This window comes from Cryptomeria japonica, chromosome 5, assembly GCF_030272615.1.
Source record: "Cryptomeria japonica chromosome 5, Sugi_1.0, whole genome shotgun sequence".
Lineage (NCBI taxonomy): Eukaryota > Viridiplantae > Streptophyta > Pinopsida > Cupressales > Cupressaceae > Cryptomeria > Cryptomeria japonica.
In genome coordinates, this window is record NC_081409.1 from 127724849 (window position 1) to 127742096 (window position 17248).

At 36.2% G+C, this 17248-nt stretch overlaps 1 protein-coding gene across 5 annotated transcripts in view; it reads left to right on the forward strand.

Annotated features, from left to right (window-relative positions):
* Nucleotides 1-17248, forward strand: part of LOC131076631 (pentatricopeptide repeat-containing protein At5g67570, chloroplastic) — a 93594-nt gene that overhangs the window by 37297 nt on the left and 39049 nt on the right. For all 5 annotated transcript variants that reach the window (XR_009113467.2, XM_058013928.2, XM_058013931.2 and 2 more), the window contains 2 exons: nt 14969-15050; nt 15151-15342. Coding sequence is in view for 4 of the 5 variants with exons in the window: in XM_058013928.2 (XP_057869911.2) it covers nt 14969-15050; nt 15151-15342 (274 nt within the window). In the remaining variant the exon portion in view is untranslated. The remainder of the gene's footprint in view (nt 1-14968; nt 15051-15150; nt 15343-17248) is intronic.

A 17248-nucleotide genomic window follows, 5' to 3' on the forward strand; every position in this document is an offset into this window, starting at 1 on the left:
CTAACAATCTAACCCCTTACAAAGAGAGGCATCCTGTTTTTTTATAGATTTTACAAATTGGAACTTGAGGCCAAGATTGACTGCATCCAAGGGCCCTGATCTGCCTTCTAGAACCTGGCAGCTTTAACCCATGCCTATTCAATTCTCAGTTATCCCCCCAACCATATTCTCAACTACCTACCACTATTTGGCATTAATTCAGTCAATCAGGTAGTTGGAAATAATTGACCCGTGCCCCTTTGTTTTGAATACATTAGGTAGGGGCCACAGGCAACATTTACATTTAAACAACTCAGTTTTTTAAACTGATTTTCTGGAATTTCTTCTAGCCATGTATCTTTTTGAGAATGCACATTTTGAGTGTTCTTGCGTGTTCTTTGTCTTCGGTCTTGAGGGTGGATTTTGTCTTGTGGTCTTGTGATGGCGCGCTCCCCATGCTTGGTTTTGATCCTCTGCAATGCGCTCTTGCATCTTTGCTGGCCGGCGTTGATCGCAATTGCGTCTCCAATTTGAGCTCTAGGTTGACGCTCTAGCTCTTCCCAATGTTATCCTGCAAACAATGAATTCTACCTTTAATGATCATTTTGAAAAATTAAATAAATTAATTTAACAATCATATTAAATTTTAAGTGATGTCGAGCTTCTTCGTTTTGGTGAAGACGAAAAATGTTTGCATTTAAAGTAATTAAAACCTCCCCTTGTGAAATTAGGGTTTCAAGATTTAAAAAAAAAGCGTCCCCTTGTTTAAATTCGGCCAATTGATTAAAAATGCTAGATTTTGGTTTGTTGGAAAAAAAACGCCTCCCTTGTGGAGAAAATCGACCATTTTGGCTTAGATGTGAGATTTGACTTAAACACAAAATGTCTCCTCTAGACTTTCGGGTCACCTTAGCAAAATGTGAGATGATTTAAAAACACTCCCTTTCATTAACCTCGGTCTATTTGGAAGATTTGCGTGATATCGCTCCAACTGAAAATACTTTCCTTTATGAATTTTAGACTAATCCACCAAAAAGTGCGATTTTCCTTTTGCTTTTTACAAAATGGCCAGAAGGGCTGAATTTCATGTATACACCCCTAAGCGAATTCAGGGTCTTTTATGTATTTGCGCAACCTTACCTTGATTTTTGGCCTAATCGGGTTCAATAGCGCGATTTGGACTTTCTCAAGTTTTTCGGCCAAAATGATGATTTTGCGCGAATTTTAATCCTTCCTTTTATCATTTTCGGCTTATTAGCCGGTTTTGCGAACTTGGTCTCAGGCTCTTTCGGCAAAATGATCCCTAATCGTGCGACTCACACCTTTTGTGATTTTCGGCTTTTGGGTTTCAATAGCGTGATTATGAATCTTTTTCATTTTTGGCCCGATGAGCCCTAATGCATGATTTTTAAGCTCTTGACCTGAGGCTCATTGAGCACGACAGAGTCTTCTATAGTATTTTCGGCCTATGAGCCGATTTGGGCGAATTAGACTCTTCATCATTTTCGGCCTGACTGAAGGTGATCTCGCATGATTTGGTTGCCTTGGTCCATCTTCGGCCTATTAGTCAGCTTTCCCCCTTTTGCGCGAACTGAAACCCCTTTGTAATTTTTGGCTTACAAGCCGATTTTGCAAGTTTAAAGTGTTGTTTTTTCGGCTCAAAAGCTTACCTCTTCGCGATTTTTGTTTGCTTCCTAACTTTGGGCTCTAAGACCAGAATGTACGATCTTTGAGATTTTCGGCCAAATGGGGCTTTGAAAGTTTTTTAAGAATTTCGAGAAAATGAGAGGATTTTGCGAATTTACCCTTCGAAGTTCTAGTTTCGACTTTTGAAGAAAAATTGTGCGATTTTCACCTTCTCTAAGTTTGTCGGCCAAATGAGCCTTTTGTGCGACTTAGATGTTCTTTGTCATTTTCTGCAAGTAAAGTCGGGATCCTCTCTCTCTCACACGGGTAGACAAGACATAAAACGAGGGTCCCCTGTCAACGTCGGGGTGGAGTGTGCAATACACACAACAAAACCTTTGCACTTGTGCATACTTCTTCAAGGTGGGGTTCATTAGCTTCGTTCCCTCTTCATGCCGAGGTAAGTCCCTTCCAAAGTGGACTTCATCACTTCTTTGCACCTTCTATCCCCTCCCTAGGGCGGACTTGATTGGCTTTATTCCTTCCCTTCATGCTTCAAGGCGGATTTAGTGAGTTTGATGCTCTTATCATATGCGCGGACTTCATTAGATCTGTGCACTACTTCATCAGCGGGGTTCATTGCTTCCTTTGTCCAAGTCAAGGCGGACTTGGAGAGCTTCTTCTCCATTTACATACATCATGAGGGCAGACTTGAAGAGACTCTTGACCATGTGAACATCCTTTTTGGGTGGACTTGGAGAGAGTTGATCCCTATGATAACCAGGTTTAAAATCTCCATAACTTATGCATTTCAACTCAGATCTTCTTGAAATTTTGAAATTCATACTCCATTTATCCACCGAATTCCAGTGGATCCCTAAAATCTAGGAATTTAGCTTTTTTAGGACAAAGTTTGTATTTTGAGTGGGATTCTTGATCATTTTCAATGTAACTTAGAGCCAACAGTGCAAACCCTAGATCCCTTTCCAAAAATAGAAAAAGCAAGCATCCTTAAAAAAATAGGAAAAACTTTCTAAAATTAGCCATTTCGAGGATCGTGCTTAAAGTGCCAAAAACGAAACTTCCTAAAAATAGAAAAAAGCAAATAAAGCAAACTTTCTAAAAATAGGAAGTTGTCCAAATTGACCCAAATCAATTGCAATATTCGTTCTTTGGACTTTCTAGGCACATTGACGACGTCTAGACTCTGTTCTGACCTTAGTTCACACAAACTGACTTATGACTTCCAAAACTCAGACCATTCAAAACTGACAAAATTGGTGCCGGGAAGGTTGCAAGACTCTAACAAAACCCTAAAGAGCAAAAGCAAGGAGGTTCCCCATTTGCAATGGGGTGATGTGTGAACAAATTCACAACATGAACTAGTGAGACCACAATTTTGAGGGGCCTCATCCTCATATTTGTTCGGCATTAACACCCTTGTAACTCCTTGTGCCGTCCTATCTTTTGCGCCTAGGCATCACCTTATCTCTCTATTGCTTGTGTGTGGGACACATGGGGCTCGAGTAGATTGAACCCAAGACCTCCCATGTAGGAGGCTTGCAGCTAATCGCTGCGTTGTGGGGTCATCCCCTTGAACAAGTATATAATTAATATTATACACTAATTTTAAAATTGCAACTATTATGCACTATTATTAATGGCACTTTGATGGGGAAGGGGCGAGCCCCTATAGTTTATAATTAATATTATAAAGTAGTTTTAAAATTTAAACTATTATTAATTTAATTTTTAATAAATATATTTAATTTTTGCTCAGACATGCAATTCATTATATGAGTAATATATCCTAGGTGCTCCATGAAATAAATCTGAATGATAACAAACAAGCTAACATACTTGTAATAAAACAGCCTCCAACACATAATCATTAACATTTGTCTCCACCTAAAACAGTAATTGCAAGCTAGGTATTGCCAAAACCGCTGGCTTGCTAATCTTTTACTTCATCTAAAAAAATGCATTTTGTTGAGTTCTACTCCATATAAAGGACTTACCAATTGCCATTAGGGAATATAAAAGCATTGCAATAGTGGAATATGATTTGATAAGCTTTCTCAAATATTGAACTACCCCAACAAAACTCCTTGCCTCAATCACAATGAAAGTCTTGGATCACTTCAAAATGGCTTCCAATTTTACTAAATTCCTAACAGTAGCTGGATTGTTATCTGATAAATTTTGATCTCAGTTACATCATAGACTTAGCTAATATTTGATCTGACTTAGACAACTATTTGGTGTTCATGGTGACTGCCCCCTTAAAAAGTTAGCTGAATATTTCAATTTGCCTATGTAATCAGCAACATGAATATAAACAACAAAAATCTATTTTCTACAATTCATGGGTTAAACTCTATTTTAATTTTCTCTCTATATCTCTATGGTATGGACATGCCCTTAATTTAAATAAAGTAGTTTTTTGTCTATTTTTCTACAATTTTTTACGATTTTTTTAAAATCCAATTTTTTCCTGATTTTTTCAAAAAATCTTATACAAAGATTTGCCAATTTTCCCCCGAAACGTTTTTTGCTGCTATGGTTCATTCTATATAGTATATTTCATACGAATATTAAGTCAATATGATGGACTTAGTTCTTTTGGCACTTATTTTAAATCCTTGTTAAGTCCAAGCTACTTTGTTATGTTCTGTAAATAATTTTAGTGTCACTAATGGAAATTTGGGTTCTGAATCGGCCCCTCTTTTTTATTGTTTTCTTGTTTTCTTTGGTGCCTAGATATTGTATTTTTACTTCCTGTGTGAATTCATATGCAGGCTGCATGGCATCCCCTGTTCGATATTCATTGAATTATGGTGGATAGTCATTCTTATTCATAACTTTTATTGTTATGCACCCTTAACTTTTTCTATTTCTACTTTTATTAAATAAAATGGCTTTCTTTTAGGCTAGTTTATTACATTCCTGTCTGTTTTTTCTGTTTCTACCAGGCACGTTGATTTTAATGTTTTGTACTCACCCATTTGTCGATGTAGCAAGCCTCAATCTATGCATCTACTGCCCTTAAAGCATTCATATGAATTTAGTACACCTTCATCATTGGGTTCAAATTCTCTCCCTGAGTCTCTACTTGAACTTGGGTGCTTTTCACGAACTATTTTTCCTTAATGTGTCTATTACTAATTGAGCTTTTTGAGTTTTGACTTTAATTGTTTTGTCTTTTCATGTATGATTAATCTTCACCTGCACCAGCCACATTTGTTTTATTATAGTATTGTTGTGACGTTTTCACACATCGCCCCATCGCAAATGGGGACCCCCTCTTTTTTGCTTGCCTTTCGCTCGCTTTCGCTTTGCTTTTTCTAGGGTTTTGTTAGTTTGTTAGTTGTCTGGATTTAGGGTCAAGCCTTAGGGTTTTTAATTTTGTCTTTTCAAGCCAAAATCCAGTCGGTTTTGGGAGCTTTTTGAATTTCCTTTTCTAGAATGCAAATTTTGAATGCAATGAATTCGCCAAAATGGTCTAATTTTCAATTGAAATGTCACTTATACTTAAATGTTATATTCCATTAAAATTGTCCTGATCGAGAGTGCGAAAAGTCAAATTTCGCTCGTGTCCTTCTCCAAGGGTCCAGAGCGAAATGCGCTCCTGTCCCTCTCCAAGGGACCAAGGCGAATCGCTCGTGTCCCTCACCAAGGGACCAGAGCGAAAATGCTTAGTTGAGCCATTCCTGACCTTGTTTGGACGAATCGAGACATCATAGGCATGGTGAAGGACGAAATGAGCATGATAGAGCATCCAGACTTGATCAAAAACAATGAAATGATGAAGTTTTTGCCTAGAGGGTCAAATTCGCTCCGGTCCCTCACTGAAGGACCAGAGCGAAATTCTTCATAAGGTACGATCTGGGCAAAGATCAAGCAAATTTTATGTTCGAAGGAATGAAAGGAGGCATTGCGAATCCGTTGAATATAATTTTCGAAGATGACAAAGTGAGATGGAGCCTACAAGAGCAGGATCGCTCCTGTCCCTCAGGAAGGGACCAGAGCGATATTTCCATTAAGGCATCGATTTCAAAAGACAAGCAAGTGTTAAGCTACCAAGAGGATCGAAAGGACGTCATTACACGCATTGAAGATAATTGCAAGTTGATAAAAACAAGAACAAGCTCACAATGTTGAACTTCGCTCCTGTCCCTCAGGAAGGGACCAGAGCGATATTGAGTGTATTGATCAATTCATGCAAAATTACGTTGAGTCAAAGTTTTTTCAAGGTCACACGAGGTTCAAGACATCTTTTTAAAGTGATATTCAAGGGTTTTTAACGTCCAAATGTTATTAATCAAGCTAAGGAGTCTATATCGCTCTTGTCCTTTGGACAAGGACCAAGGCGATTATTGCAAAAACACTCATACTCCTTCAAAGGCAAGTCAAGGCGAGGATGGACGAGGTAAAAAGACATTATTTCGAAGACGATAAACGATGAACCATGGTCAAATGTTACCAACTTGAGCTCAAAACGGAGAAAAGACATGGATTGCTCCTGTCCCTCTCCAAGGGACAAGGGCGATGATCCTTATAACATCCAAACACCTCATGAAAGCAAGTGGGACGTGCGTGGAATGGACAAGCAATGATATTATTCGCCTTACAATGGAAGTTCGAAGGTCAAAGATACAAGATGAACGTGAAGACATGGAGATCGCTCCTGTCCCTCTCCAAGGGACAAGGGCGATGTTGGGCAAAACACATGATATTCTTTGAAAATCACGTTAAGACAAAGACGCACAAGGTTTTAAATGGCATTTGGAAGATGATACAAGGAAAGGATCGTATCAAAATGGAGAATTTCAAGCGAAAACCTTAGGATCGCTCCTGTCCCTCTCCAAGGGACCAGGGCGATAATGGTCATGAGATGCACTTGTTCGCACAAGAAAGAAATTCAAGCTTGAAGGACCCAACAAACATCGCAAAATCAACGTGGAGATGAGGACCTTGGACGTAAAAATTGCAAGAGTCATGACAAAGTTGATGGATCGCTCCTGTCCCTCAGTCAGGGACCAGGGCGATGAGGTACGTATCTTCCCACTTTTTCATTTTTGGGCGCTAAACAAACATTTTTGAATTTATTTAAATGCTAAAATTCGATAAGTTTTGAAAATTCAATTAAATGGCATTTAAATATTGCGCTTGATATTAATTAAATTATTTTGCCTTGTAAAAAATCGAATTTGTTAATTTAAATGACAAAGGCATTTAATTAATTATTTATTAATTAATAGAAAATCAAAAGGAGCGCTTGGTATTTTATTGGTTTATAAAAGTCGGCCTTGTTATTTATTAAAAAATCGTTTAATTTGCTTTATTTTCACAAAGTCGGCCTTAAGGTAAGTATGAGGTGAGCGCTATAAAGGGAGGGTGAGAATCTTCATTTTCACATCACCATTTTATCATTCAAATGCGATCAAAGGGAGAAGTGCGAGTGTGTTTGAAGGAGCGAATTTTATTTCAAAGCAAGGTGGTGCGAACTTGAAGTTTCCATTTGAGCGAAGTTGCCTAGGACGTCAAAGACATATCAAAGATGGCGAAATTGCTAACTTGAAGAGGAGATCACGTCCAAGACTTGAAGGATGGCGAAGTTGATAAGAGGAACGTTCTTTTGAAGATCACATCAAGACCATCTTATTTCAAATTTTGCCTAGGCGATTTTATTCATTTTGCATTTTAGAGTTAAGCTCTCAAGTAAGGTATGGCAAGATCTCTTGTTTTAATTTCGAATTTTGATTGTCATTGCCTTAATTTTGAAATTTTGTTTTTCCTTAGCTCAGTCTTTTTTAGGAAATGATTAATAAAGGACGTATCATTAAGTTTCCTAAAATTTGCTCTCTAATCTATGCTATTTGTTGCAAAATCATGTTACTAATTTTGAAATGTTGTGTAGGCATCAAATGAAGATCTCTTCAAGGAAAATCAAGCCGGATCCAGGACGGTCTTCGCCAGGACGGTCTTCGCCAGGACATGGGCAACCTCTTTCAATCCAGCGTTCCAAGGCGAGGTACATCATCTTCCTGCACATCAAGGACGCAAGGAGTTAGAACAAGGGCTCGTTGAAGAAGCAAAATAGATCCAGAGGAATTAATTAAAGCAAGTTTCTCAACAATATCAAGATGAATATCTACCAAGTTACAAGTGTCAAATGAGGTGGCGTCCTAGTCATCATTTCTCCAATCAGTGAAGTCCATCTCAGCATGTCCAGATTCAATGTACTTAACTCATGGAAGGTGGCACAAACTCCGATGTACCTACCCCGGCTATCCATTGGTCGATTTTTCTAGAGAGGACATGTGTCCAAGCAATACAATTTTGTCATTGGTCAAGCATTAAATGTTATGTAATGGTTGTAACAAACCCTAATTAGGGTTTTCATTGTTGAATCTTGGCCATTGATCTTGAATTGATCTAAGCCATCAGATTGTATTGTGGGCACTATATAAGCCCAAACATTTCATTTGTAAAAGAGAATTAGAATTAGAGAGATTAGAGGATTAGAGAGAGTTGTAAATAGTTGGAAGAGTTAGAATATAGTTGATAGAATAGCAATTAGAGTAGAATAGGAGGACAAGGCAAGAAATTGTTGCCATTGATTGTAAACAAACTCCATTTTCATTGAAGTAATGGTGAAATATGTCGTTTTCTTGCAATTTGCATGGTTTCTTGTTGAGTCTTCAATCTTAGATGGTAGATGATTAGATGAATGGAGGGAATGTGATTGATTGATGGTGGAATTCGTACATCCATACTACTAGCAGTTTGTTGATTGCAAACTTGCCTTGTGTAGTCGACTGGAATCGTTCAGCTTAAGCTCAATTTCAATTTGTCGCCTCTTCATTGATATGCATCAACTTGGATGGTATCTATGCCTGCGGTGATGATTTGAACATCATAAAGCTTCCCTAGAAGATCGCACTAGCCTTGTGTAGATGTTCCATTGATGTCAAAACAAGACCTAGTTAGAGTTTCATCAAAAATCAAGTCATTGCTCCTACATTCTTAGTATTAGGATTAGATCCTCTTTTCGCTCTTATCCTTTTTTCCTTTTTTTTTAATCTAAGTTAGTAAGAGCCTGTGTCCAGCAAAGCAGATCGGAAGTTCAATGTAAGTCCCCTTGTGATTCCAGCAAATCACATCATACCACTGGAGCTTGTCCACACGTGGAGACCCCACTAAAAGAACCTTGGAGTCTACCTAACTGATCCTTTACGCGAATCTTCAGCAGTTAGAGACTATTTTCTCAAGAGAGGATAAGATACCTATTGGTATTTTATTCTGTGTATGATTGTGTATAAAATACACGTCAACAAGTATCAAAGTGCTTAAGAACCAATCTTGTAATAGTAAAAACTGCTTTTTATACTTTTCCAATTATCATTATTGCATGATCAGTTATAATACCCAAACGAGCACTCTGTTCATTATTTTCCAATTTTAATCTAAAATCAGTACTTAGAAATAGTCGCTTATCTACTCTTTTCTGAACTTTGTAAGGTGACATATACATACATGTGACATGATCCTCCATCTATTAATGCATTTCATAGCACACTCTATCTACTGTTACAATTTTTTTTTAAGGAATTCTGTACTTTTTCAATAATTACATGTGTTGTTTTATAGTTTGAGGTGACTGATGTTGGGGCTGTGGTGGTAAGCAATCTATCAGTAGTTTTATTTGTTGTAGCATTACACTTGAAAAACTTGTGATTAATCAAGTAATCATAACCCTTACCATGGCTTTTCTTGAGTTTTCAAGAAGTGGTTTTAAATTTTTTATGTATCTTTTTTTGGCTCAGTTTTACACTTATGGACAGAAAATACCTAGCAAAAGCAGATCGTTTGTTTTTGGTTAAGGTTAGGTTAAGGGTATTTAAATTTTCTTTTACTTTGAGTAGATTTATTTTAGAAGTTAATTTCTAAACGACAATGAGAGTTTTTCTTTTAATTTGTAATTGTACCCCAGTGAAGTTTCAAGTACTTTTGATTGATAGGTTTCTCATAGAAGGTATCTTCTAAACTACAATGAGGGTTTTTCTTTTAATTTATACCCTAATTAGAGTTTAAGTTAAAAACATGTTGCTGCCCCAAGAATTTGGTCATGATTCATGATGAAATGACCTACTATTTCACGGCCTGCCATTTGGTCATGACTCATGATTCATGATGAAATGACCTACTGTTTCACGGCCTGCCATTTGGTTTCAACATAAACCCATCCAGTTGAAATGAAAATAGATTTTATAAAAGTCGTGAGTAATTTTGTAAAATTTGTATGTCTATATTGTCTAATATATATTTTTATTTACAAGCACTATATTTGGCATGAAATATCTCAGGTGAATTCTACTTTGTTTTTACAAATACTAAATTGATTTATAGTTTCCGAGATTTTTTTGTTTTAAATGCAAGTAATTGAATTCAATTATAGGGACTATACGTTTTTTTAAAGACGTAAATGCTTTTGGCCCAAAGCTATAAATCAGTGAGATCACAATAAGGGGATCTCATCCCCATTTAAACATTCAACAATAGCACCCCAGGAGGGTTTGAACCTTGATGGCAAGAACAACACCACAATTTAACCTAAGTTACTGGGTTCGGCACTCAGAGCCCAAATACTGGTCCTGGTTCGAGTTGGGTCCCGGTTCGAGTTCGGTTCGCGTCTGGTTCGGTTCGACAATAGTCAGTAAAGTCAATACACCCCCCGTTGCAGTTGCCGTCAACGAAAACACTTGTTTGCAGGTTGCCGTCGATGAAAACACCCATTTGCAGTTGCCGACAGCAGTTTGCAGTTGATTGTCGATGGAGGGAGAGATAGAGTTGCCATCGATGAAGGGAGGGATTTGACAAAGAAGGGCGGGCTTCGAACAATGAACCCTTCGATAATTAATTGGCTTTTGGTTTATTATTTTACACTTTAAAAGCTTTTCTATAAATGCATAATTCACTGATTTATGATTTTATACACATATTAATAATATATGTTATTATATAATATATTATTATATTATATTATATAATAATATGTATTATATTATATATTATATAATATAATATAATTATATATTATATAATAATATATTATATAATAATATATATTATTATATATTATATTATATTATTATATAACATTATATATATCTATATATATATTTTCTATTGTTTTTGTACTAACGAACCCAAACCCCTTTTCAAAAATTTGCCGTACTGGCGCACCGGTTCTTCGAACCCGAACCGGTGCCCGAACCCGAACCCGGTAACTTAGAATTTAACCATCACACAATGCCAATACTGGCAATTCAATTATACTTATGCAATGCTATGTAAATGGAATTCTACTATGATTTTACTAGTACTGTTACCATAATCCCATGTATGAATGACACTAGCTGTTGTATTCGGGTGTTTTTTTTTCGAATTCTGTTGGTCTTACAAATTAAACTTCTTTCTTTGGTGGTGGTGCAGTTTCATACACGGTGCAGTTTCATACACCCATGGAATGTGGTCTACTTGAGCATTTTTTATCCTTTACTTCCTGAATGTTGTTGTGCGATCCTTGTTTTTGCATCTGTACATCTAGATGTATTTTTTTGGCTTCTCTTGTAATAACTAGTACTCTTTTGTCTAGTAGTTGTTCAATTTCTTGCCAAATTTGGTATTTGTTTTTGCCTTTCATCATTGTCATATCACTTGGGCCGCTTTCTCTACATTTTCTGCATCTGTTTTTTATTATTTAGGCATTTTCAACTAAAACTTTCTCATTTAATACATTTTTAACATTACATTATTGGTATACTACCTTCACCACTACTGTTCTTTGATGTTCTATTGTTCCTATCCCTTCCACTTGATGTTATCTGCTGTACCATCATATATATGTTTTGCATTTTGTTATCTAATAATTTGGAGATTAAATGGACATTTGTCATTGTCATGTGTTTTTACATTGCAGATGCCTTGATACTTTATGAGATATTCCTCATCCTTATGACCTTCAGTTTACCTATCAAACAACAGATTCCCACTTTCCCCAATATTACTCTGCTATAATCTTTCTTATTTAGTAATTTTATGTTATCTTCCAATTTTGATTCATGTACATCTTTATCTCCTATTTGTAAATATATTTTGTTGCTCAACACCCAAAATTATCAATGTATCACATTATTGAACTGAAAGGAAATGCAGTAGGAAGCAAGCCCGCCAATACAACTTATTCAGTTGTGACTAAATACAAAACCTACACTTATTCAGTGGGAAACAAGAGGGCACTTCTCCTTATGTATGGGCAAGCAAGAGGGCACTTCCACTTATTCAGTGGGAAAACTTATTACAAAATAACCACTTGTTCAGTGGGGTAACAAAGGGCAAACTCACTGGTGGTACTACCATCCAGTGTTTACAATATAGAATGCATAGAAATGGTAAATCTTTGGTGGAATAACTGTCCAAAGTATTACATGATTAGATCCAACGCATTATAAACACCATATAAGAGGATTAGTTGTTGATATGAAGTGCTGGTAAATAAAAGATGTTGTAACACCTCCAAATATGAACTGAATAACTTGGATAATCAATGAAACCAAGAATCCAAGAAGAAATATACCTCAAATAGATGATAATGAGGAAAGTTGCAGGTTGCAAGCAAAACACCCCAGAAATCTCACAAACTCTCATCTAACATACCCAACATACACTGAAGTTGAAATATCACTTCAAAACAGCTGCAACTCTCACCAAACCTCACTGGAAGGAAGATATATCAATCTGGAAATTGCTTTCAGACATAAACAGGTATGTCATAACATTGAAATAGCAGGGACAGTAAGCCCAAGAAACTGTACAACCCCCCCTTGAGCATGGTGTCATCAAAAGTGCAACCCCATACATGTGCAAATGTACTCTGTGGGTCTAGGTGCAACCTTTCAAGATGAAAAATGCTTCAAAACTCTGCGCTTTATTTAATGAGTTCAAATGCTTCCTTATAGGCATAAATCAACATGTGGCACAGCTTCATAAATATGAAATCTGCCTTACTTATATTGTATGGCCTACAATGAAGGGATAATAGTGACCAAACAACAAATAAATTATATCAAACACCATTATACATGCATCCCAACTTTGTATGGCTTGGCACGAAGAGTGGTACAGCCAGCCTTGTATAACCCTTCAGATCGCCTCAAGAACTTCATCAATATCATCACAAAAAAAATCAGAATCTGCAACTTCAAAAAACATCAAACATGTCCATCATTAATGCTATGAGATTTTCACAATCCATGCTGTAATTCTCTTAATTATTTTTGGATTTGATTGTTTATGCAATTTTTTATCATCAACATTTCGAATCACACTCCGTGATTCATCATCAGGATGAGAAATAATTCCGAGGAGATACACAATTTTTTATCATCATCGTTTCAAATCACACTTCGTGATTCATCATCAAGATGAGAAAGAACTCCAAGGAGATGAATTTTTTTTCATCTCCTTGGAATTCTTTCTCATCCTGATGATGAATCATGGAGTGTGATTCGAAACGATAATGATAAAAAGTTGCATACACAATCGAATCCAGAAAAAATTAAGAGAATTATGTCCATCAATGCAACCCAAATCTGAAACTTCAATCTGTAGCATAATGGTAATGTATGTATGAAACTATAGCTAGCTAGGGGGCTCTTGTCCTCAAAACCAGCAATTTCAAGAGATTTTTTGTTTTCAAGAAGCTTGGAAAGAACTTAGGTTCTCTGCAATGGCAGAAGCAAATATTATTTTTCAGTCTAACCTCTCAAATGAGCCCACATCCTCTTTTTATAGCTTTTTGGAGGGAAATACTCATAACTTCAAAATAATAATTCCATTATTTTCCAAAATGATCTTTTAGAAAGATAAATAATATTTCAATGAGCAAAAGGGTCCCCTGTGTCCTAGGCATCCTACTTTGAAACCTACTTTATAACCTTTTTAAAGAATATTATTACACTAAGCTGTCAATTTAATATTTTAACATTAGACTACTTAAGTGAACAATTAAATTAATTTTCCCAAGTTGCAGAAAGCACTGAAATGGCATAGAAATCAAATTCTGATCATACAAATATGATGCTGAAGGCTTGCGACGATGATTAGAGGCAACTCGGTGACTTGCTAATAATAGCTGGCTCCTTCCAAGAAATTTGGAGAGTGCAAAAGAGGTCAAATCAATTCTGAAAGTGTCATGATGATCAACACCTCCAATTGAGTTCATTGCCATGAATAACAACCCTACTAAATTAAATTGGTTCTCTCCAAGAACTTTGTATTTCCCCTTTACGTGCCAATCAACCTATGGGAAACTCAGAAAGTAGTCTAATTGTCCATCAACTGAGAATGCTCAAGAAGGGGTACACTACAAAAACCTTGCATATAATCTTCATTTCTGAGCAATCCAAGAGCATTTCTAGGCTCTTTACTTTTGCTAAAACTCATTTTAGTAATATAAGATGCCACAAATATCTATATTGTTCAATGATATTAGTTATGATTCTAGTACACTATCCAGGGAATTTGTTATTCCATTTGTCATTACTAAAACATAATGAACATCACTAGTGGTAGAAGTTATATTAGGTAATTTTTATCTAGTAATACCCACTGTCCATATCTCTTCTGAAAGTATGAATGTCCTTTCAATTCTGTCCAACAAATAATCAATTTTCAGAAGTGGATCATAAAGCGTGTATGGTGATACAACAAATTAATCGCTAGTATGGACAAGGTGTTCTTGGATGGTGGTTTTGACTAAAAGAAAGGCATAACTTTTGTTGGTTTAATGAATATCAAAATCTTTCATATATTTTACCTATTTATGCAATTGTTAGAGCAGTGAGAAACAATTTATTTAATGTTTATCATTATCAGTGCAACATAGGATCTCTCAAACATGCAGTTACTATTAAGTGCAGATGCTATATATCATGAAAATGTGAGTGTGGATGCTATTTATACGATACATATGAGTGGTGTTATTCTTAGCCTCGTATACACATGGATGATTGACTGACTGGTGAGCTAGTTTGGAGACAGAGTCTAGCTGCATGCCTATAAAAAAGTGATTATTAGATCTACCAAAATCCTCAAACACCTTCAACTGGATCTTGATCTATTTCAAATTAAAGAGTTTACACATTCCCTTTTGGCAAATAGATAAAGATCTTTACATCTCTCTACATGAATATCATAGGATGTAAAAAGTTATCTTATAATTTCTTTTCTTTTTACTAAGACAGAAAACATAATGTGAAGGTTCTCTCTACAAAACTAGAATTTGTGGCTTTTGCAGGTATGTGTATACAACCCTGCTTGCTGTGCTTGGGAAGGCAAGGAGGCCAATAGAAGCATTGAATGTCTTTCACGCAATGCGTGTAATATACTTTCCTCATTTACTTATGTGCATACAGGCACTCTTTATATTTTTTTGGGTTATAAGGTTCAAGCTTGCTGTGTGGATGCGTTTTTTTGCAGGAACATATTTCGTCTTACCCTGACATGCCAGCATATCGTTGTATTGCAACTACTCTTGGGCAAGCTGGTTATCTCAAAGAGCTTTTGAATATCATTGATTGTTTACGTACAGGTCCTGCAAATCTGATGAAGAATGTGAAATTTCTACATTGGGATCCTCGCCTGGAACCCGATGTGGTTGTCTATAATGCTGTAAGTAACCCCAATTTTGAACTTGTTTCTTACTCAAAACTATCTGTCTATACACACAACTTGTGCTCTCCCATTCTGTTTTAGTACCGGGAAAAAAATGAAGGATGCCTTGGGTTAATTTCATCTTGTCTAATCCTACCCATATACTGCTGCTCCCCCTTTTCTACTTTGTGTGCTATCTAGACCTTAGCCAATTGGGATTCTTTTGAAACCTTGGGATGCATTTTCTTTAGTTGTAATTATCATATTTCATATGTGTATTGCAAGTTTCATTGCAGACTCTATATTTCATGTTCATTTCATACGTTTCACTTGATGAACAGATTATTTTTCATGTTTGTGCTCTTTTTGGTTAGGATGTATCTCATAATATATCATGCAGCTTTTACTTTTATAGATTGACGACATGTGAGTTGTCATTACATTTGAAATTTGAATTGGTGACACCTATTTCTTTTGTTTAGTATTCAGTGATGTTGGATCAGAGATGTATCAAGTGTGTAATTAGAGTTAGTTTGGATGACATAACTGCAGCTTTAATAAGTAGGAATTATTTGGAGTCCGATTACTGTAATGAAATGTTTCATTTTCCTTCATGTTTGGCTGATTACTAAGTATTGGTCTTGGTCATATACAAGTCATGTGGTGATGTGGACAAGGATTGGGAAGAAAGACTCTCGACTTTACTGTGGGCCTACCATACAACTTATAAAGTGACAACAGGCCATATGCTGTTCTACTTGATGTATGGGGGGCCAGAGGCTGTGGTCCTGTTGATGTGTTTTTTAGGCATCTCGAACACAGAATAAAATACCAAAGTATTTTGGTATTTTACCCTCTCTTGAACAAAATCACCTCAGATGCTAAATATATTATCAACTAAGACGATTCCAAGGTTTGTAATATCAGTTCTTGACTTGTGGGTAACTCAATGGTTTGATGTGAATTGCTGTTTTCACAAAGGGACTTACACAATTGTTCTAAAGATTTCAAACTCATCATGAATGGAGTAGGTTTGCCAATTATTTCAAATGACGTAGGATTTTGCAATATAAGCTCTTGGTCTATTCTAACAAAGATTTTCAAATAAATGCAAAAGAAGAAGGGTTCAGAAATTCTATTCTAGTCCTATCTTAAACCTAAAATGCAAGAGAGCGAGTGACTCAATGAAATTCAACTAGGCTAGGTATTGTCATCAAAGGAACAACTCTACGCAAGCTTAAAGCAATCATCTAAGGTAATTTATAGATGTTCGAATTCATATTAACAACATCAACACCATCAATTGAATGCATATCATTGAGCAAGCACAAATTGAATTTAAGTTCAAATTTTGATTCCAGTTGACCACACAAAGCGAACTTACAATCAGCAAGAAGCTAGTGGTATGGATAAATGAATTTCATGTAAATGCACTAAAGTATTTCTTTCATTCAACTAAAAATACTTGAACAATGAAAACAAATTCTAATCTAAATTTGGAGATATGAGAATCACACAATGCTTCAAAATCTCAATAAAATCACCAAACTTCAATGATTAAATTCAATCTAGCAGCGTATAGGTGACAATTCTCAAAAATCTCCCTCTTACAAATGAGAGGCAAATGGGTTTATATAGAGTCTCCAACTGAAATGAATGGCCAAGATTCATTTAGAATCAAGGGCCAAGATCATGCCAACATTGCCCTAATTAGGGTTTACATAAAAAAGTAGAATAAAAAATGGACTCCAATGGGATGACGCCTAGTCATCAAGTAGGGAATCTTCTAGAAGATTCCAGCTTGCATCCCTCTCTCTAGCTGCATACTTGACGAATCTAGCCAAGACTGAGTTGAGTTCCTCCATAGTAACATTTGGTAGACTTTCCTATTGCAAATCGATCACATGCAAGGCATCCAAGCAAG